General features: G+C 39.8%; 1 protein-coding gene across 1 annotated transcript in view; it reads right to left on the bottom strand.

The window, feature by feature from the left end:
- The window catches only part of NIBAN1 (niban apoptosis regulator 1), a 183,889-nt gene that overhangs the window by 29,601 nt on the left and 130,700 nt on the right, over positions 1–23,588 (bottom strand). Inside the window, exon 6 of the mRNA XM_086343407.1 lies at positions 2,427–2,542. Within this exon, the coding sequence (XP_086199533.1) occupies positions 2,427–2,542 (116 nt within the window). The remainder of the gene's footprint in view (positions 1–2,426; positions 2,543–23,588) is intronic.

Genomic DNA, 23,588 nt, shown 5'->3' with positions numbered 1-23,588 from the left:
AGTCTTAGGATGGACGTTGCTTCAGTTCCATGTGTAACAGTTAAGATGAAGTTTACCCTCACCAGGCCTCACACAGGAAAAGTCTTGAAAGTTATTTCCTTTCAGCAGCTTCTTCAAGGTTCACCTGACATGGCTCAAAATGCAAGTCGGTCACAGACTGGTTTTGTGACTTGGGCCAACTTCTCTGAATGTTCTTTCTCCCGCCTGGAGGGTACTGGACGAATAATCCTGAACTGCCCTTCCAGTGCTCACATTTTATGAGGTTGTGACTTTACAAAAGAAACTCAAATTCCTAGAGGAGCAAAAGCGTTTACTGATTTCTTCTGTTTCTTTTTCCCCTTTAAGGTATTTTTAAAATTTTTTATTTTATTTTTAATTGGAAGATAATTACTTTACAATACCGTGTTGGTTTCTGCCATACATCAACATGAATCAGCCATAAGTATACATATGTCCCCTCCCTCTTAAGCTTCCCTCCCACCTCCTACCCCTTCCCACCCCTCTAGGTTGTCACAGAGCCCCAGTTTGAGTTCCCTGAGTCATATGGCAAATTCCCACTGTCTCTCTATTTTATATACGTTAGTGTATATGTTTCAAGGCTACTCTCTCAAATCATCTGCCCTATTCTTTCCCCACTGTGTTGAAAAGTCTGTTCTTTATGTCAGTGTCTCCTTTGCTGACCTGCAAATAGATTACCGGTACCATATTTCTAGATTCCATATATATATGTTAATATATGATCATTATTTTTCTCTTTCTGACTTTACTCTGTATATTAGGCTCTAGGTTCATCCACCTCATTAGAATTGACTCAAATAAGATATCTTTTTTATTCTGCAAAATTAGCACCTTCCTATGACTGCTGCTAATGCTTTATGATGTCCATATATGTACAGATCACACATGGTCCCACATACACTGCCTTGTTCTCTGGATGCTTCTAGGTATGTCTCGCCTCACCAGAATGGCAAGGCATGAGTCATTTCACTCTATCACACCTTAAAGCAATTCACACATATCAGCCCAAAGCGAAGAGCAGAAAGTCAATCCTCGCCCCCAACACACAAAAAAACACCCAAACTCAATACTCAGCTCTCAGAAAAGAACTATTAGGTACCTGCTTTCCATGGGATAGTGAAGGAATGTGAGCTGATATAAGATTTCAAATGAAAGAAAAACAAACAAACAAACAAGTACCTTAACTTAACTCAAGGAGCTAAATAACTGTTTAACTTGAACCTACAAAGGTACGTGCTTCCTCCAAATATGAGAAATCAACAATTGACTAAAGTTCTTAAGTCTCAGGATGGAAAATAAATGAGTTTAGACTCTACCGAAGAAAAAGAAGGGGGAGGAGGAGGAGGGAAGAAAGAGAAGGAGACAGAAGAGGAGGAGATTCCGCGTCATATGTTAAAACAATAAAGAACAGCCCATTATCATGAGAAAATGTTTCTAGCTTTAGATATTTAATGACCATATAAAAGCAAGATACCATCTGGCATCTTCTAAATACTGTTCCCTCAAATTTCACTGGCCCCCAAAAGAGGCATTCTGGGCTATGAGGGGAAGTTAAAGAAGAGCATTCTTGGACCCTCTGCGCTTCTAATTAAATAATGTCCACACCCAGCCTCTTCTTTCTGGTTGAATCAGCCTGTGATTGGTGTCCTCATGGCGGATGGGGTCACATCATGAAACATAGTTTCCTTGGAGATCTATAACAATGTACCTGGTACCAAACCAACCCAGACACTTAGCCCTTGATTGACATTTAATCAAGGTCATGGGAAACTATGGATCTGGACCACAGGAGATAGAGCACTAGAAAAGGTAAATGAAACATCTAGAAAACTATCTAATGCTTTCAAATTTGGTATCCTTTAATTACTTCATTTATAAATCATTCCATAGATGAAGACAGCTATTTGCCAACTACTTTTCCAACAACATCTTATTTAATTCTCACAACCTGTCAGGCAAACATTATCATTCCTATTTTTTCAGAGGAGTAACCTAAAACAGAGAAGTTAAATAACTTGGCAGGCTTTGACCCAAATCTGCTGACTTAAAGTCCCACCACAAACTTTGCACTATGCCACACTGCTCACATTTGCTGCTAGTCACGAAGCACAGGTCACTTGAGAGAATATGCTTTTTCCGGAAAGAAACTGGAAGTGTCTCTTCCACTGCAGTTGCAGTTGTCTGGACTGCCCTGCTGCAGGTCTGGAGGCCCGGAGTGCCCAGTCTGCAGGTCTTTAGAGTGCCCAGCAGCTTGCTGATCAAATGCTTCTAGACAATGAGAGAAACGCCCTACAGAACCACATCTTCCACGCCTGCAATTACTTTTGTTTGTTTGTTTGATAGTTTATTATGATCCTGACCTCCTACCACTTAGAGAACAGGATCCAAGATTCTGAGCCCCACGTTACCTGGACTTCATCCCCAGTGACCATCTCCCACGAGCCATAGTGTCCTTTCTCCTGTCGAAAGAATTGAACAGCTTCCAAAAAGGCTTGGGCTTCAAATGTCGTCTGCTTCATGTAATCTGAAAGAAAGAGGCAAGGGCATTTAGCAAAGAAAACATTCTTAATTTAATATTCTTCCATGGTTCAGAGACCATTACCTGAGTATTACAAGGAATAGAATTATGAGACACAAAAAAGTTAAGTACTGAATTCAAAGTTCTTTTGCAGGTAGGGACATGCCTGGTGATCTAGTGGCTAAGACTCCATGCTCCATTGCAGGGGGCTGGGGTACCATCCCTGGTCAGGGAACTAGATGCCATGTGCTGCAACTAAGAGTTCAAATGCCATAACGAAAGACCCCATGTGCTACAACTAAGACCCATCGCAGTCAAATAAATAAAACAATATTAAAAAAATAATAAAACAACAACAAAAAACCTCAAAGGTCATTTGCATGAATGAAAACGAACTTTCAGGTGTATATCACATGACTTCCTCATTATACCAGCTGATTAACTCTATCAGTTACTAGACATGCTGGTTATGACCATTTATCTATCCCCATGTATCCTTCTTGTAAATGTTTCCCTCAGACATCCAGGTCTAGTGGCTTTATGCCACCAACTGTAACACCTCAGTAAAGCAGACTACTCTTTAAAGTGCCTCATGTAACCAAGGGACCCCTCCCAGTTCCCCCCCAAAAAAATCAACTGATACCAACTTTTTGTCAAAATGACATCAGTATAAAAGGCTGATTTTTGCAAATGAAGGATAATAATTGTTAAAACATACAGTAAGAAACTGTTATTGCTAGGTATGTTACATATGTCAGTGACATCTCACAAAACCCTCTGAGGTGAGTGTTATTATCATCTCTAGTTTATAGATGAGGAGACTGAAAACACAGAGAGCTCAATTAATTGCCTAAGATCAAATACCAATAAGGAAATGAACTTGGGCAGTCTGATTCAAGAACCTACTTCAAAGCACCACACTACACTGCCTCACATATTAGTTTTGGGGTTTGCCTTTCCAAACACATTGGATTTTTAAAAGGTATTCTATCTGAGAGGTAATATCCTACCACAAAGGAATGGACACCTAATGGTACAGGGTTTTTAAGTGTGCTGAATGGCTTTCCCAGAATTCCACAAATCACTCCATGCATGCAAATATGCTCAATTTCTGCTATGGACTGAATGCTTGTGTCTCCTAAAATTCATATATTAACACCTCAATCCCCAAAATGTGATATTTAGAGATGGAGGCTTTAGGAAGTAATTAGGTCACGAAGGGGTCGATCCCTTAGGGTGGACGTAGAAGCCAAATACATAATACACAACGGAATACTACTCAGCCACAAAAAGGAACAAAACTGGGTCATTTGCAGAGACCTGGATGGACCTAGAGTCTGTTACACAGAGTGAATAAGTCAGAAAGAGAAAAACAAATATCATATATTAACATACTTTTGTGGAATCTAGAAAAATGATAGTTGTTTAGTTGCTAAGTTGTATCCAATTCTTTGCAACCCCATGGAGTGTAGCCTTCCAGGCTCCTCTATCCAGGGGATTTCCCAGGTAAGCATATGGAGTGGGTTGCCATCTCCTTATTGGCAGGGCAGAAATAGAGACATACACATAGAAAACAGACATGTGGACATGAGGGGAGGGGGAGGAGGGGTTGGATGAATTGGGAGATTGGGATTGACATATATACAGTACCATATGTCAAACAGATAGCTAGTGGGAACCTACTGTTTACCTCAGGGAGCTAGCTCAGTGCTCTATGGTGACCTAGAGGCGTGGGATGTAGGTGGGCAGGGAGGTTCAAGAGGGAGGGGATATATGCATATGTATGCTGATTTGCTTTGTTGTACAGCAGAAACTAGCACAGTACTATAAGGCAGCTATATTCCAATTTTAAAAAAAGAAAAGGCTTACTCCCTCGCTTTCCTTCCTCTGTCTCTCTCTCTCATCAGACACCAGAACTACCACTGCCTTGGTCTTGGACTTCCAAGACCGTGATATTTGTTGGAGCAGCCCAAACTAACCCAGAATATTTTCAACACATAAAACTAGCTCATGGAGAATACAGTGATAACCATTTATAGGAATATTAGCAAGGAAGTGAATTTTAGAAATAATCTAATCTAACAATAAAGAAATCAAAACTTAGGAAAGGGAAATAAAGTGGGCGAAGTGAAGTGACTGAAAGGGCCAAGTATCCTATCTTCTGCTTCTCCCCAGTAGGACACAAAGTTCTTTTGCCAAGAGCATAGGCTCTGTATTCATAGGGTGATGTTAGATTGGTTAGCTGAAAGCAGCTGATTTGCTGGGGGGACCTTCAAAGCTTTAGCCAATGGGAGTGCTCAGTCAGTGACTCAGTGGTTGATTCGGGGACTGAGCAGAAAGAACCTAAATTTAGAGGATCAATCTGCTTCAAAGGGGGACAATCAATTAATAGATTGTAGATGACTCTTTCAAGACTGGCTTACTAGGTCATAAGCCTCAGGAACTTGGAAAAGAGAAACTACAACTCAAGAAATAGCCTCTGTAAGAGCATGAGCAAAATTCTTCACAATGAGGATACCATGACGCTCAGAAGGTCCACATTCAAAAATGTGGAAGAGTAACTGACATTTCTAGTATCAACAGAAAGACTGGTTAAAATCTAATTCAGAAAAAGGGCATGTCCCAAGAATCAGGTTTTTAAATTGAAGCGTTTTCTTCTTTGTTATTATTTTTTCTTGGTTTGGCAATTGATTTAGTGTTTAACCTTAAGGGTTTGGAAAACACAAATTAAGATTTTGGTATAAAATTGACAACAAGGGGCTGTGATATGGGACTCAGTACACTGGAACTATACCAACTGAGATGGAAACTGTAATTACTACATTGAGATTCAAAACTGACTCATGAGCTCTTATTTTTAACAGCTGTTTTCATTTCCAGCCTAAGGAAACAAAGAGATGGAAGAAAATGTGGTACTTAGATGAATTGCCAGACCCATGAGCCTACAAATGAGGTTTAAGTTCTTCAGGTCCTTACAAGAAGCATAAATTTACTTATTTCTTCTCAAACTGATCCAAGTAACCGAAGAAAGAATCTGAAATCCAGTAAATACCATGTATATCTATATATAAAAAAAAACTATGACACTCCCACTGATGGTTGATTTTACAAAGGTCTTCGGAAAACATAACTGAAGAAATGAGATTTGAAGGCAAGATGTGGAGTCAGAGAGAAGTCAAAGAAGAAACAGAAGAGCTAGAATGTAGTAATGGTGCAGGATGGAGCACCTGAATATAGGCAGAGAAGAAAAGTATTAGTAATCAAATGGACCATAAAGGAAATTATAGTCATTGAACAGTAGTAATAAAATTTAAAAGAATAAGGACATGAATCTCCATTTTGGACTGTACCATTAAGGCAGACTTAGATCGGATTTTAACTACTCTTTTTCCATATGGTAAAAAGGGTCTAATTACTGATTTCATCATTAGATTTTTAGCTTATAAAGTGATTAATTTATATAAAACTTTTAGAATAGTACCTGCCACATAATAAGTTGCTTTATGGATACTGGTTCTCATGATTATAAACAAAGTTCAATAGAAACTGCCAGATCATTAAGGAAATAAAGAACAAAGGTTTGCTTTGTAAAGGACAGAGCTACATTGCAAGGGTCATATGATATTCATTTCTTCTAAGCTGCTTGCAGAGGCATTGCTGAACTCAGCCAGAAAGTACAGGTGTTTGAAAGAAACCAGATTATCAGTTATTTAATCAACTTCCTGCCACAGATCCCATGGGAACAAATTCCAGGATCACAATCACCCACTCCCCTGCCAACAAGAAATTGAGAGTTAGTTCAATGGCCCCCAGGATCAACAATGGCTTTTGGTCTTTCAGCCTTCTTCCTGTAAGATGACTCACAAAGATGGCAGGCATCAACTCAAACTCAACTTTTCCAGCATGAGTTAAGAGGATGCTCAAAGACACAGATGTGCTGAGAAGAACTTAAGCATGGTTAAATCCAGCTCCTTCATTTTATGGACAAGGAAACTGGAAGAAGAAATGGTTAATTTCTTAGCTGAAGGTCACACAGCTGGTCAGAATCAGAGCCAAGAGTTGAAAAAGTGCCTCTGGCATGTCACAAGCAGCCTTGGCATTCATGCTCACTTAAATCATAGACTATGAGAGTTAGAAGTGATCCCAAAGGTCACCCAGCCTGAGCTCTTGTTCAATGCTGGGAGCCTTCAGAATTCATGACAGACACACATCCAGCCATAGCTTGACTATTTCCAGTGACAGGAAGCTCATAATGTAATGAAATAGTCTTTTTTTTTTTTTTTTGTCACTGAACTGTTGTAATTATTTGAAAATTTTTCCTTCTGCTGAGCCAAAACCTGTTTCCACAAACTCTCATTAATCCTGCTTCTGCCTTTCAGAGCAAAATAGACAAGTTTACTCTTCTTCCACATGGTAGCTAAAAGATAGCTGAGTATTCTCATTTTCCTGCAATCATCTTTTAAACAATATAACTTAGGGATATTTTTTTAGAAGTTGGCCCTCCTTTTTCCTTCCTTCTCTTAGTGACCATTTTGAATCTATCAATGTATTTCTTAAATTTAGAGCATGATTGAATACACTACAAAAAATACTGTCTATCCAGTGCAAATTATGTAAAGTAGAAAGATTATGTTCCTCTTTCTGGTCCCTAACCTCTTTTTTCATCAGTCACACCATACTTTTGGCTCATACCTTTTTCATAGTCCAATAAAACCCCTATAACTTTTTCATATCACACCTTGTCAATCTAAGCCTTTTCTAACCTGTATTTCTGCTTTTGATTTTGAAGTGCAGGCTTTAACATTACCCTGATTAAATTACAACTTGTTATAATGAGTTCGTGCCCCAGAGCCTGCCATAATCATTTAAAAAAATTGTAATTCTGTCTTTAGACTCCCATTTACCCCAGTATCATCTGAAAACTTGGTGGGCTTACCTTCTACGTTTCTATCCAACTCACGGACAAAAACATTCATCAGATCAAGGGTGAGGACAGAGGCCTGCGAAACTCTAAACATTTTAGGAGACAGGTGGGAGACACATCTTGGCCATTCAGTCAACAATCATATCCTCAGGGCTAAGACATGTCTATTTTCCTTAGTCTCTTCCTAGTTCTCATCTGTGCAGCTGCATGGAAAATTATATTTGGGAGACATGATTATGAATTTTTGCAAGGGAAAGAAAGCTCCTTTAGGCCCCGTGGGAACAATTATTCATGGGGCCAGCCAGAGAGAAATCGCTTTTGTTTTTTCCACTTATACAGATTTACTGCACGTCTGAGTCAACTGAAACGCCAAAGCTCCAAGGCCTATGTAGTCATTCTGGATTTTGACTCTGGCTGCTATGTCGGGACTCCCTGACTCGAGCTGGGTTTGGAAGCTGCCTTGTTATTTTATTTCATCGGTAAACTGTGCCAAGCCATGTTAGCCAATCTGCCTGGTGATTTGTGCAAGTTATGTAACGGCATTACTCACTCCACTGCTATGGGCTCATCTCAGTAATGTATACTTCTAAACTGTCTTCAGCTTCAGGTCATATGTCGTCTTTTTTTAGGAGAGCTGCAGCAAGGCTGTTTTGTCCTATTTTCTTTTCCAGAGCAGAGAAGCAGTACGGGGGGAAAGGAACCAACATTTTTTTAATTCTGTCATGGAGTATGAACCATAGGAGATGTTTACACACACTATCTCCTATAATTCTTTCAATAATCCCATTAGGTAGGAATTCATATTCCCACTTTAAGGCTGACAAAGAAACTGAGTTTCAGAAAAGTTAGCTAATCTATTTAAACTAGTAGATAGACAAACAAGGCCTCTTTGCTTCCAATATCCTGTTATAACACTCTCTGGTTTTATTTTTTTAACTTTTTATTTTGATATAATCATAGATTCACATTTTTATAAGAAACAATACAGAGAGATTCAATATATCCTCACCCAGTTTTCCCTAATGGAATATCTTGTAAAACTATGGTGCAACATCACAGGCAGGAAATTGACACTGATGCAATCTAGCCACCTTATTCAGATTTCATCAGTTTTATATGCACAGGTCGTGTGTGTGTGTGTGTGTGTGTGTGTGTGTGTGTGTTGTGGCTTAAGAATTATTGTAAATTTTATTTCCACCTCAAAGTTTAGAATCATATAATTCTAGAGTTTGATTATACCTTAGGGATCATTTAGTCCAAAGCATTCATTTAATTAGTGAGCGGCTTGAGGGCTATAATGTGATATGCATTATTAAAACAGAATAAAACCCCCTCATTGGAATTAAAAATGAATGATATCTGTCCCAATAAAATTATGGCACCCCACTCTAGTACTCTTGCCTGGAAAATCCCATGGATGGAGGAGCCTGGAAGGCTGCAGTCCATGGGGTTGCTGAGGGTCAGACACGACTGAGCGACTTCACTTTCACTTTTCACTTTCATGCATTGGAGAAGGAAATGGCAACCCACTCCAGTGCTCTTGCCTGGAGAATTCCAGGGACAGGGGGAGCCTGGTGGGCTGCCATCTATGGGGTCGCACAGAGTTGGACACGACTGAAGTGACATAGCAGCAGTAGCAGTATGAGACCTAGCCCCGGGATTAATTAGAAATCCCTAAATCATATTTTGTAAACTGCCAGACTAAAATATTCATCTACATCTACTGGCCAAATCATACTGTGTTAGTGAGCACAGACCTGCTAGAAAGAGAAGAGGAATAAGCCAAGAAGGAATGTATATATCCTGAAGATCCAGGGACCCCAGGATGAATTATAATGGTGTTACTCTAGGTGAAACTACTGTACAAAAATATAATACAAGATACAATAATACAATAATACAAGAACTCACCCTGAGGATATAAAAGACCTCTTAAACTAAGGAAAGAAAGGTGTTTCCTTTGTTTTGATAGAATGTCTTAACCACACAGAAAAACTGCATTCCTCATCCAGCTGAAAGGGGTACATCTCATGAATTTTTGACTTGTCAGTTATTATAAGACTATTAACACAGAGAAGGAAGTGGTGATTACTAAAAAAAGTGAAGACAGACTAACCTCATTTACTTTAGATAGACATATTATGTTGGTAGAATACCTACCATTGGCTTTGGAGACATCCTGTATCTAGATTTTAGCAAGGCAAATATTAAGAGTTTTGCATAATTTTGACTGACACACTGAAGAAACTTGGATTAGTTGATAATGCAAATAAACATAATGAAGTAGTGAAACAGCCTGAATGATGGGTGCTGGTTAAAGGGCTGATGTTATAGAAATCCTAGCTGCTGCTGCTGCTACTGCTGCTAAGTCGCTTCAGTCGTGTCCAACTCTGCTCGACCCCATAGACGGCAGCCCACCCGGCTCCGCCATCCCTGGGATTCTCCAGGCAAGAACACTGGAGTGGGCTGCCATTTCCTTCTCCAATGCATGAAACTGAAAAGTGAAAGTGAAGTCGCTCAGTCGTGTCTGACTCTTCGCAACCCCACGGACTGCAGCCTACCAGGCTCCTCCACCCATGGGATTTTCCAGGCAAGAGTACTGGAGTGGGGTGCCATTGCCTTCTCCGGACATCCTAGAGGAAACGATTTTCAATTACTTGGAAAAGGTAATATATAGACAAGACAGACAGAGATAGTTAGGTAACCCTAGGGTTTCACTTAACTGTGAGCTCAGTGCAAGTCAGTGGTGTGATTCAGTGAAACATAGAGCAGGTGAGGCTGGACAACAGGAGTGTAGAATATATCAAAGACAATGACGGTTACAATGACGGTTAGAATGATAGATTCTAAGATACACTCCTCTGAGCTTATCATTGTATACTTCCAGCTCATGCTGAGCAACACAACATCTTTTTAAAATGTTAAAAATAAAGAAAAAAAGGTGGAGTACTTCTGAAGAAGACCAACTAAATGAGGACTCACATCCTTGGCAAGAAAAAACCTAGACGGAAGAAATCATTTTCTGTAAGAGCTGCAATGTACAAGAGGACTGGATTTGTTCTGTGTAGATTTCAGATACTAGAGTCAGGATAGCATGGTCCAAAGTAGAGTACTTAGAATACTTTGAGTCAGTACTCTGAGTCAAAATTTCTAACATTTAGATTTATCTTAGAGTGACACAGGCTCCAATAATTTGTCAAAAGTTTCAAGATGAAGTGCTCGATTGGGGCTGAGTTACCCTGCAGATGGTGTACAGACTTGCTTAAATTTCTCTATTACACACTGTCATGACATCATGTACCTTCTCACCATAGCACTTAGAACAATTAAAATTTCATAGTTGTTAGTGTAATTATTTAAATAGGCCTTTTTTTCCAAGACTGTAAACTCTAAGAGGACAGGAGACTGCTCTTTGCATTCATCTGCACCCTCAATACCTGGTCGAGTGTTTGGCACATCAGAAAGGAAAAGAAAGAAAAGAAATGAGGGAAAGAAGGAAGGAAGAGAGGAAGGGAGAAAAGGAGGGAGAGAGGGTTTCAAATACCAGAGAGAGGGCTGGACTAAGTCTCTTTATAAAGTTCCTTCTAAACTGAGATTTCTTGATTACAAACAAAAACCAAGCATTGCAAGTGAATCAGATTCTCTTAATAAGTCTTTCCCCTACTATTGTAAAGAGCTTCTGAAGGAAATGGATGTATTCATCTCAGTGCTTCTCAGACTTTGTTGAGCATCAGAATCCCCAGGAGAGCTCGATGAACTGAATGTTGGGCCCCACCCCAGAGTCTCTGATTCAGCAGGTCTGCTCTAGGGCCCCAGAATTTGCATTTCTAACGAGCTCCCTTTTCATGCTGTGAAATCAGTTCTGAATACTCATTGAAAGGACTGATGCTGAAGCTGAAACTCCAATACTTTGGCCACTGATGCAAAGAACTGGCTCTCTGGAAAACATCCTGATGCTGGGAAAGGTTGAAGGCGGGAGAAGGGGATGACAGAGGATGAGATGGCTGGATGGCATCACCAACTCGATGGACATGAGTTTGAGCAAGCTCCGGGAGTTGGTGATGGACAGGGAAGCTTAGCGTGCTGCAATTCATGGGGTTGCAAAGAATCAGACACGACTGAGCGACTGAACTGACTGAATGAGCTCCCAGGTGAGGCTGCTGCTGCAGGTCCAGGGCACACGTTCTTGAGAACCATTTCTTTACCCAACATGAAGGGAATGATTCTCAAACAGAAGAATCACCTCAAGTGCTTGTTAAAAATATGATTCTTGACCTTGCCCCAGAGATTCCAATTTAGCAGGTCTGGGATTGTACCCAGGAATCTGAATTTAAACAAGCTCTTCAGGTGGTTCTATTGCAGGTGGTTTGCTGACCAGATTTTGAGAAAGCAAATTACATAGAAGCAAGAGATACAGTGGAAGGTTGTGGCTCCTGAATGCTTAGTGTTTTGATGATGGCTTTCTCTCATTGTCAGGTTAAGAAATGTCCCCTTTGGTCATGGGTAAACCTATGGCTGATTCATGCTGATGTTTTGTAGAAACCAATACAATACTGTAAAGCAATTATCCTTCAATTAAAAATAAATAAAACAAAAAAAAATCCCCTTTGTCAACTGCTTGCTCACTTAATACAAATGAACCTTTCTACTTACTAAAGGTGATGTATAAAAATAGTACTATGATGAAGATTTACCAAAGGTATGTGGATAAGGAGGCACTTTAGGTTCGTGAGAACATCTTCTCACATGACTGGAACTCTACCCATGGAGGGGAACCCCCATTCACTTCAGAAGCGGTTATCATTGTCTGAACATATATCATCAGTTGTAACCCTAGTTGAACCTCATTTTCCTTTTTTTGGTACAGTGGCTATGTGGACTGTATCTTCTGTGGCAGCCTTCTTTAGGACATATGATCTCATTTTTTTTATCTTAATTTTTTAAAAGACTTAAATAAAAATGACCTATGCTCCCATCTCTTCCCAAGATAAGGATGGTATAATTAAACTCCTGATAAGGGAGGAGACAACATTGTATTTGCAAGGTTTATTCTTTGCAAATACTGGGAAGATACTCTATGCCTTGAAGCTAGGTTCATTGAATTTGCCCTCCATTGCCTTGAAAGCGTTCGTCTATCACCCAATGTATCTAAGATACCTGAACAGAATCAGACCAAGAGAACAAAGACAAAATCAGTCATTTCCTCTCTGCCCAGGGCAAACATCTACGGCTTTATACGGGTGAGAGCTGTAATTCTAAGACAGTAAGTGCAGAACTGTTTCCTAATCTTCTAATGACTGTTTGTGGAGACGATGCTGAAATGCCTCAGAAGGAAAAAATAATTACATCCCCCCAAATCTAAGCAAAACAAATGAAACCTAATTTCCTCTTTAAAATGTGAATTTTAAAAGAGTACACCATATAATGCTTGCTTACAGGCTGTTGTGACTGTGTACACACTCAGGTAATCTTTCAGCTCAGACCACGGAAACCGGGTCAGGTGTCCCTCACTGATACTGTGGGGAGTTGTGTGGCTTAATCCCTGCAGGCAAAACCTAAACTTGAGTATTCAGATGCATGGGGAAGATGCTTCTCTAGCTACACACTTGTCTTTCATTTTTGATGACACTTTCTCTTATTCCTGGAAACAACTGTTTACATGGGCTCCCCTGTTGGCACAGTGTAAAGAATCACCTGCCGATGCAGGAGATTCAGGTTCAATCCCTGGGCTGGGAAGATCCCTTGGATAAGGAAATGGCAACTCACTCCAGTATTCTTGCCTGGGAAATCCCATGGAGAGAGGAGTTCTGGCAGTCCGTGGGGTCACAGAAGAGTCAGACACGACTTGACCTGTTTACAGTGACCTGTTTACACCTGGTATACTTTGTCACTGCAGTGCCCAAAATACCAGAGGAATTCTCCCTGGCCGATTCTATGCATGACATTGTGAGTTCAGAACACCTTGCCTAGTCTTACTCACATCTGTAGAAGCATCTTTCCACAGATAAAGGAAGAGGTTTACATTAGGCAACAAATCTCTGGTGTCAGCTAGCATCCTAGCTTGGCACATCCACAGAGTGTACTGCTGCCTGATGATGTTATCTGGGGATTTTCATCATCATCATTAATCATCACCAGTGATTAATAATAGCATCCACCTTGCACTTGTCAGAAGATGTTACAGTTTACATCTCATTTGCTTCTCACAGCAATTTCATGAGACAGGCAAGCCAGATGTAATCAATCCCAGGTAGAAAATGGAAAAAACTGAAAATCAAAGAAGTTTAAGTCATTGCCCAAGGTCAGATGAATACATAACTCATTTTATCAGGTCATCAAATGAAAGCTAAAATACTATGCAGAAAATAATTTTTTGCTCCCATACAGACTCAGTATCAAAAGGGACCTAACCTTACTTAAAAGTTCTAACTACAATAGAAGTTGTAACTACTTTTATGGAGGATAAAATATCTAAGTTTCCTGAGATATTTGGGAAAATATAACATTTTCCCAAAGGCCTAAAAAACAAAGTTGACCCATGCTCCATTCCCTTCCTAAGAAGTACAGATGGCAGTCACAGACTTCTGGAACCCATTATCTGGTCCTGATTAAGAAGTTGAGCCCAATAGGGAGCTCCACTTGGGGCTTTGTGACAACCTAGAGGGGTGAGGGGAGGTGGGAGGGAGGTTCGAGAGGGAGCGGAAATGGTAGATTTACATTATTGCATAGCAGAAACCAGCACAACATCGTAAAGCAATTACCCTCCATTTAAAAATTAAAGAAGGGGAGCCTAGCTAATCCATGGTCTCCTCCTTATGTTTGGTGAGGGTCATACATAATTTAGTCCTCAGATTCTTAGGGACCAGATCATTTTATGAAAACTAAGAACTTCAGCAGTCCTGTACCAATAAAAACAGTGTCCACATTCCTGACCTATTACAAGAAGGGCCAGTGCTGCCAACAGAGTTCTTTTTCATTTCTGGGTTAGCTGAGCCCACGATACGTATCAACTTGGCAAAATTAAGCCAAGAAACACTTTGAAAGCATCTTGCTATTGGGGAGGCTGAAGGCCTATGACTCCACGGTAGCATATACCATCCCACTAAATGACCCACTGAATGTGGCTTTATACTTAGGGTAAATGTGTTTGGGGGCTTTCCTGGTGGCTCAGTGGTAAAGAATCTGCTTGCCAATGCAGGAGACGTGGGTTCAATCCCTGGGTTGGGGAGATTCCCTGGAGAAGGAAACTGGCAACCCACTTCAGCATTCTTGCCTGGGAAATCCCATGCCAGGGGAGCCTGGCAGGCTACCAGTCCATGGGATCACAAGAGAGTTGGGTACAATTTATCAACAAGCCACACAAATATGTGTTTTTATTATGAAAACTCTTACACATTCACAATCATTATCAGTAAGTTCCAAGGAGCAGCTTGTTTAATAGCTCAGCTAATGATGAGTTTAAGCAAAACATGATAGGATTACTGAATTGAATATTATGCAGTCACTAAAATAACAGTTACGATGACTTAGACACATTGTGGAAAAGCAGTTTGGGGAAAATTTTAATTGCTAAACCCAGGTTATAAAAATCACATACACAGCCTGATTAAGCAATATATACACCATAGGAGCAATGACCAGAAAGGAATGCATAGGAAATGGGAAACGAGTTATGGGAACTTTGTGACTCAAACTTCATGAAATGTTGTATGATTAGCCTTAGGAAGATACCTGCTGATCGAGAGACTTTTTTGATTGTTTGCTTGTTTTACCAGTCCTCTCTTGACCATGAACAATATGGCCTCTCCAGAGTCCAAAGAGTCCTGTGGCAGTTTGTCTCTTAAATTCTCAGAGCAGCTGCCAAATCGTGGCACGTTCCATGATCCCAACATTCAGGGTCCATAATGAAGTGTCTGTAGATTACATTTAACTGACATGCGGGGAACAGCCTTTCTCTCCCTCAGGATGGGTGGAACTCGAGCCTGGCTCCTCATGCAGCCCATCGAGCAGTTTTCAGTGTGATTTCAGCAGAAGAGATCATGCTTTTTGTCCTCTCCTGAATCATACTGTTGAGTGTGGTTCACTCAGGTCTCTGCTGACTCCTTCAAGTGTCTTCTCTTCATAAATGGAGAGAAAACTCTTACCTCTCAGAGCCCTTTGAGCTTGTCACAAATACCCTTTAGAGTGTTATTACCATCCTCTGTTTGCCATGAAAGCTGAACAGCCTCACAGGATGACATACGGTCCTTGAGGACGAGGACTGGCACATTCGTTGCCGTATCCTGACAGCACATGCCTGGCCCCACATTCTCTTCTGAACAGACCAAGGAACAAAGAAACGAAGGACTCAATAATTCCGAGGCAGCACAGAACAGTGAGGGCAACTGCCTGAGGGGAATACAAACTGGGGGGCTATTTCCACTTCTGCCAGTTTGGCTACGGAGCTTGAGGTGAGTTACTTTTTGCTCCTTTCAGCCTAATTCATCTCGCTTGAAATGGGAGGCTGTCAGGTCTCCTTTTTCAGCTATGAAACAGTGTAATCCTACGATAAGCCACAAGAACAGTTAGTTTATCAACATTCGGAGAGTGCTTTCCATGACAGTGTTCCAACCTAGGGATATAAAGTTCCAACTGCGAGACCACTTTATCCTCATCTTCCCATTACACCTTCTCTCTGTCTCGCAAGTAATGCATCTTTCTCTGAGCTATTAGAAAATAATAAATTACATGTGTGGCTTTCACTACATATTCTATTGGCTAGTACTGGTCTTCGTTTCTGGATCCTCCCCTTCCCCCTTTCACTAACCTAAATAATGGTTCAGTTTTTGGTTGTTACCACTGAGCTCACCACCTGGGTATTTAATTAATTAAGCCAATAAAACAGTGAAAATACACATTTGCCATTTCACGATCTATGACAAGATTACAGTTAAACTGATTTGTCTCATGTAGAATCATTAACTTAAGTCATAATGGGCTTGGTCTCTAAAACATCCTTCTTTTCCCTTGAAAAAGTAGAACCTGCCTGGTATCTCAGAACTTTTAACAAAAGCATCTCGATTTACAAAATCTTCCAGTTCTCCAGGAACAGTATACTAGTTTGGGTGTTTATTTAAGTACAAACTATAAGATCATTAAAAGATTCTGTCTCAGTCAGAAATTTCTTTTATGAAGTGCTACCAAACAAAACATTACATCCTTTATCCAAATCAGAACAATCAATTGGGATATAGGTCAGTTCTTGATTATCTCTGCTGATTAAGGAAAGCAATGACAATGATAATTCTTAAAAGTGTGTTTGTTTCTGCGCTTTGTATCTCTACATTTGAATTCAGAAGAGTTTGTTGTCCCAGTGCTTCAACTTCTATTAAAACAAAGAACAGATTAAAAAAAACAAAAACAGTAGTCCCAAGATGGCAGAAGAGCAGGTGGACGTGGAGTGCATCTCTTTCCATAGATGCATCAGAAATATATCAACAGGACTTAACCTGGTGGCACAGTGGATAAGAATCCACCTGCTAATTCAGGGGACAGGGGTTTGATCCCAGGTCCAGAAAGATTGCACGAGCCAAGGAGCAACTAAGCCCATTCGCGATAACTACGGAATCCCTGCTCTAGAGCCCATGAGCTGCAGCTACTGGGCCTGTGTGTCACAACTGCTGAAACCCGTGCACCTAGAGCCTGTGCTCTGCAACACGTGAAGCCGCAGCAATGAGAAGCCCGTGCACCACAACGACGAGTAGCCCCACTCAGTGCAACTAGAGAAAGACCATGCAAAGCAGCACAGACCCAGTGCAGCCAAAAATGAATACATTAATTGTTTTTTTAAAGAAATACATTACAGATGCAACAGTTCTCACAGAACGTAGGCTGAACACTAGTAGAAGACCTTGATCACCAGAAAGGACCATGAAACAAAGAATAAAGTTGCCTGGTAGGGAACTACACTGTGCTCTGCTAGTCCTCCTTCCTCACTTGGGCTTCCCCTTGTGGCTGTGGCTCAGCTGGTAAAGAATCCACCTGCAATGCAGGGGACCTGGGTTCGATCCCTGGGTTGGGAAGATTCCCCTGGAGAAGGGAAAGGCTACACACTCCATTATTCTGGCCTGGAGAATTCCATGGACTGGATAGTCCATGGGGTCCCAAAGAGTTGGACACAACTGAGCAACTTTCACTTTCACTTTAAGTGATGACATCTCAAACTGATGTTGGTTCAAACAGCTTCCTTCTCTTTCCATCCTTTGTTCCTTACCAGCCCCACACCCACACACTCACATGTATGCACACATGTGTACACACACCAAGCAGCTAATCTTTCCCTGGGCTGCAGAAATAATCAATACTGGCTTTAAAGGCTTAAGAGAAGGTAAGAAAAAGGAAAATGGGAGGGCAAAGAGACTAGGCCAACGCTGTACAGTAGAAATATAATGAAAGCCACATATGCAATTTAAAATTTTATAGTAGCCATATCATAAAAGTAAAAAGAAAGGGGGGCTAAGATTAATAATATATTTTATTTAAACCAATATATCTAAAACATGTAAGCAATACAAAAATTATTTTAAAAATTATTAATGATATAGCTTGCATTCTTTTTTTCTCATACTTAGTTTTTGAAATGTAGTGATTATTTCACACTTTCAGCATATTTTATTTCAGATTATCAATATTTCAAGTGATCAGTAGCCATATGTGGCCAGTGGCCATCACGTTAGACTGTAGGGCTCTGCATGTTCATGGTTTAAGTTCTATTATTTATCTGAACGGGGAGAGAGGAAGGAGGCAATAAAAGGGAGAGGACCACGGCACACCCAAACTGTATTCAAGCAGCATCATTACAAACGAGATGTACTCAAATGTATTCCTACTCTAAATCAACAGAGAAGGAAGAAACCTGACTTTATAATTTCTCGTTACATACGTAGACAGTTCATCTACTAGAACAATCCTAGGAGCACAATAATGCACAAAAATAAGAAATAAGATGATTTACAACAAGTCCCATATGGATTAAGATTAGAGTTGAAGACCCTTGACAATATATCTCACTCATAATCCCTGCTCTATGGGCAGTGAGGAATCCTTGTGGCTTTAACTTGGAGGGTTCTCTAACAACAGAGCCATATCATAATACTTCTGCTTAGCGTGGCTAACCACCAACGGACATATTAGATGAGATCATTTCCAAACAGGATACAGCCTTGCAACGATCTGCTATATTTGTAGCAGCAAATTGTTCACCCTTCTCTTATGTTGCACCAAAAAAGAAAAAACAGCTAAAATGCTTGATGGATTTAGGTGTCTCCAGTTCCTATTGTAGACAGTCTCAGGAGTTGCTATAGACTTCAATTACATGATGTAATTAATTCATTTCATGGAACATATTTGGAAGAATCGACCCGATGATGTAATTCCCTTATGGTAAAACAGAGAAAGAGGAAATAAAAAGAAAGCCTCAATTCCTGTGTTGGAAATACCAAAGCTTCTGAATGCATGAGAGAGAGAGAAACATGTGTGCACATTTCTTATGTTGATGTGCTGTTGCTATTGTTCACTCGCTAAGTCGTGTCTGACTCTTTGTGACCCCATGGACTGCAGCACACCAGGCTTCCCTGTCTTCCACTATCTCCCAGAGTTTGGTCAAACTCATGTCCAAGTTGAGTTGGGGATGCCATCCAACCATCTCATCCTCTGTCACCTCCTTCTCCTCCTACCCTCAATCTTTCCCAGCATCAGGGTCATTTGATGTTTTACTTATAAGCAAATATATCTTGAGTATTCACAGTTCTTAATGGTATTTTTACCACTACGGAAGACATGATGGAACCATAGAACTAGAGTGGACTTTTAATGTCTAGTTCATTTCTTTACTAGTAGGGTAGCATTTATTTATTTAATAACTGAAACATCACATAAATTATTCCAGATCTATGATCATTATTAATCATAGTAAAGGCTAATATTTACTAATTAGTACATTTCATGCATGGGTTTACAAATCAAAATTAATCAAGTTTAAGTCATTCAGAAGACATTCTCTCAGTCTTTCTATATATCACACTTGAGAACACGAGAGTTCTTGTTCTCAGGCAGTTCTCTCTCATGGGTGACCTGCATTCCTCATGTTACAATTGAGAACATTTCTGTAAGTAGCATCTTCAGTGGAGTTGGAAATACCCTCAGAAGGTCATTATTGTGTCTTCCCCAACCTTTTCTTTTAAGCTGAGTAATACAACTATCTCTAATACTCCTTTCAGTTTTTATTTTTCAACCCCACACTTATATTTTTGAATCTCCTCTGATAGCACTCTACAACTCGACATTTCTTAAGTTTTAGGCTAGGTGTAGTTCTCCTTGTTTAATTCTGTGCATATTTAATATAACCATATTTTATACTGCAGCCTTCCCTCACTCCTTCACTTTCAGCGCTCTTAAACTCTCTTAATCATTCCTACTAGTTTCCCATAGTACCTATTACCTATTATCATATTTTATGACTCGCTGATTTACTGTATTTCTGGATTCCTTCCCGTCTCCATCATTGGACCCTAACTAGAACATAAGTGTCACAGAACAGAGGTCTTTGTTTTGCTTATTGCTGTATCTTGAGTCACTAGAAGAGTGCTTGGCACATAGTATGTACTCGAGAAATATTTGTCAAATAAATAAATATAAGCCTGATCAACATAAATTCACAGTTTCTAATTAAATTAATGTATAAGTATTCATCTAGACACATGCTCCTAGTTGACTGGTAAGTAATTGGGCAGGACAATTAAAGGTCTAAATTTAAAATACATGTTTGTGTGTGTGCTAAGTCGCTTCAGTTGTGTACAACTCTTTGCAGCTCTATGGACCACAGCCCACCCAGGCTCCTCTGTCCATGGGATTCTCCAGGCAAGAATACTGGAGTATTCCTCCAGGGGATCTTCCCAACCCAGAAGAACCCATGTCTCTTATGTCTCCTGCACTGGCAGGCAGGCTCTTTACCACTAGCACCACCCGGGAAGCCCAAAATAAATGTTTATTTTATTACAACAGAAAAGAAAATTGGGTTATATTGGAAGTACTCACTCTTCAAGAAGTTTGTTACTCCTCAGGATCAAGGATTGGGAATACTGATTATTTCTGATTCATTCCCGTATTTTTTCTAATTATGACCACTGAGTCCACCAATCAAGAATCTTCAGTTATGCTCACTCACTTGTCAATTTAAATATAGGTATCAAACATTAAATGTGTTTTACCTGTTTTACAAGTTAGAGCTTATAATTTTAGATTAACAATTACTGTGCCTACATGCTATCTTGAGAAAATAGACCTAACTTCCATTTTTAAACAGCAATTTTAATGATGTAAGTTTATTTTTAATCCCTATTTTATCCCCAATGGTTATTATGGCACCTAAAATATAGTATCCTGGCAAAGGGCTTCCTTGGTGGCTCATATGGTAAAGAATCTGCCTGCAATGCAGAAAACCTGGACTCAATCCCTGGGTTGGGAAGATCCCCTGGAGAAGGGAATGGCAACCCACTCTAATATTCTAACTGGAGAATCCCACGGACAGAGGAGCCTGGAGGGCTACAGTCCATGGGGTCACAATGAGTCGGACATGACTAAAGTGACTAAAATACTTTTCAATCATAGCAAATGAGGGACAATTTGACCAAGGACATTTTGGAGGGAAAGTAACAAACACGCATATTCTAAAAAATTTTAAAGTAGGAAAAAAAGTGGTAACAACGGATGCAGAACCAAGAAAAATCATATTTCAACCAGAATCATTGAACCCATGGCCTAATCCCTATCACATATTCACTCTCTCACCAAACACTGGTTGAACATGTTCTATGTATGAGTCACTGTGAAGAATTCTCTGAATAGAAGGGAATAAGATTTGGTTCGGGGGCATGAAGTTTAGTGTAGGAAATAAGATAATTCCACCATCTGTTCACCACTGTATCCCCAGCACCCCAAACAGCCACAAGGCCGATGCTTAATTTGGTAAAAGTGGTACAAAGAAAGGATAATTATCCCTAAGGCTATTTAAAGGGTGTGATAAATGCTATCAGAGAAAGCAAAGGGCCCTCGGAGTTAAGAAGGGAAAGGAGTCTCTCTGGTTTGGGATGGGACTGTTTTCCTGGAACAGGGAGCTAAGTGGACGAGAACAGATTAAGGAGTGGCCAGTGGCAAGGTGTTCAAGGCAAACGGAGGAGCATGACTCAAAGCAAAGAGGCAACACGTAGAGCATGTACAACCGTCCTCCCCAAACAGCATTTCCTGTTTTAAAATATCTGAGTTACAGAATCTTCAAATCAACCTGCAGAAAGGGCTTTTGATTTATATTAGGTGCGGATATAAAATTAAGGGGTTTTAAAGGCTTCTGAGAGAGTACAATGTAGTGGACTTTAAAGTCCAAGAGGCTGCCGGGTTTTCAGACTGTGACCAAGATGCTGTTGTGCTGTACGAGGTCCATGCAAAGGACTGAGGACAGAGTCTGGCACTCAGTGGCTTGTCTACAGCAGCTAGCAGCTTCCCTTCCTGTCCTTCACTCAGGATCCTAACCGCAGGCTCAAGTTACTTGGAAGGAAAAGCATACATTACAGGCATACCTTGGAGATACTGTGGTTCAGTTTCAGACCACTGCAATAAAGCAAATACCCCATTAAAGGAGTCACGTGACTGCTTTGGTTTCCCAGTGCATATAAAAGGTATGTTTACAATATACTGTAGTCTATGAAGTGTGCAATAATAGTATATCTTAAAAATGTATATATCTTGATTAAAAAATATTTTACTGCTAAGAAATCCTAACCATCATCTGAGACTTTCATAAGTCGTAATCTTTTTGCAATAGTAACATCAAAGATCACCATAACCATAATAATAAAGAAGCTTGAAATACTGCAAGAATAACTCAAATGTGATACAGAGACATGAAGTGAGCAAATGCTGTTGGAAAAATGGGGTCGATAGACTTGCTTGACACGGGGATAGCCACAAACCTGCAAGGTGTAAAAAATTCGATAGGTACAAAGTGCAACAAAACAAGGCTTGGCTGTCAGCACTCTAGTCTACCCCCACCAGTGTGAATCTGGTCTTTAGAAATGAGTTTTTAAACTCCTCCACTGAATACGACATGTAACAAATTCACACTTTCTAAAGTAATTTATAAATTAATGTGATTCCAATTGGAATCCCAGCAGGCATTAATGAATAATTAGCTACACTGAATGTGAATTCACAAATAAGATGATATGCCTAAAGTAATCAAGCAAAATATAATATAAATGAACTGTAAGGGGGAAACATTTTATCAGATATAAGAACACACAAGAAAATTCTACTCTAATAGAATCAAAATTGCATTAACATGGGAATGAATAGATCAATGGGAAATAAAAGAGACTACTTAGATAACCTAAAGATTATATATGTATATATATAGATATTTAATTTTATATGACAGAGATAGTAGCTTATTCAGTTATTTAGTGGGGAAGGTTAGATTTAATAAATGGTGCTAGCCCAATTGATTATCCACTAATATACATACATATACATGATTTTCAAATAGCTAGAGACTTAAACGGGCTTCCTAAGTGGTGCTATGGTAAAGATCCCATCTGCCAGTGCAGGAGACATAAGAGAGACAGGTTCGATCCCTGGGTTGGGAAGATCCCTTGGAGAAGGAAATGGCTACCCACTCTGGTATTCCTGCCTGGAGAATCCCATAGACAGAGGAGCCTGGAGGGCTACAGTCCATAGGGTGGCAAATAGAGTTGGACACAACTGAAGTAACTTAGTACACACAGAGACTTAAACATTAAAAATAAAACAATATAAAAACTTTAAGATATATCAAGGAAAATTACATATCTAATCCAGGGACAGAGGAAATCTTAACCAAGGTAGAAAATCCAAAAGCCATAAAAAAAAAAAGATACATCTGACTGCATAAAAATAAGATATCTTTGTATGGCAAAGTATATCATAATTAAAGCTTAATGACAATATTATCAGTTAATGACAACAGATAAATGATGAATTTGAGGGAGATGTTTTAAATGAAGAGACAGAAAAGAGTTAATATCTACACAGAGCTCTTATAAGAAAATAACAAAAATA

This window comes from Bos grunniens, chromosome 16, assembly GCF_055505025.1.
Source record: "Bos grunniens cultivar Pamir isolate PY7600 chromosome 16, Bosgru_T2T1.0, whole genome shotgun sequence".
Taxonomy (NCBI): domain Eukaryota; kingdom Metazoa; phylum Chordata; class Mammalia; order Artiodactyla; family Bovidae; genus Bos; species Bos grunniens.
Note: the sequence above shows the minus strand (reverse complement) of the source record. Positions and strands in the feature narration are given on the sequence as shown.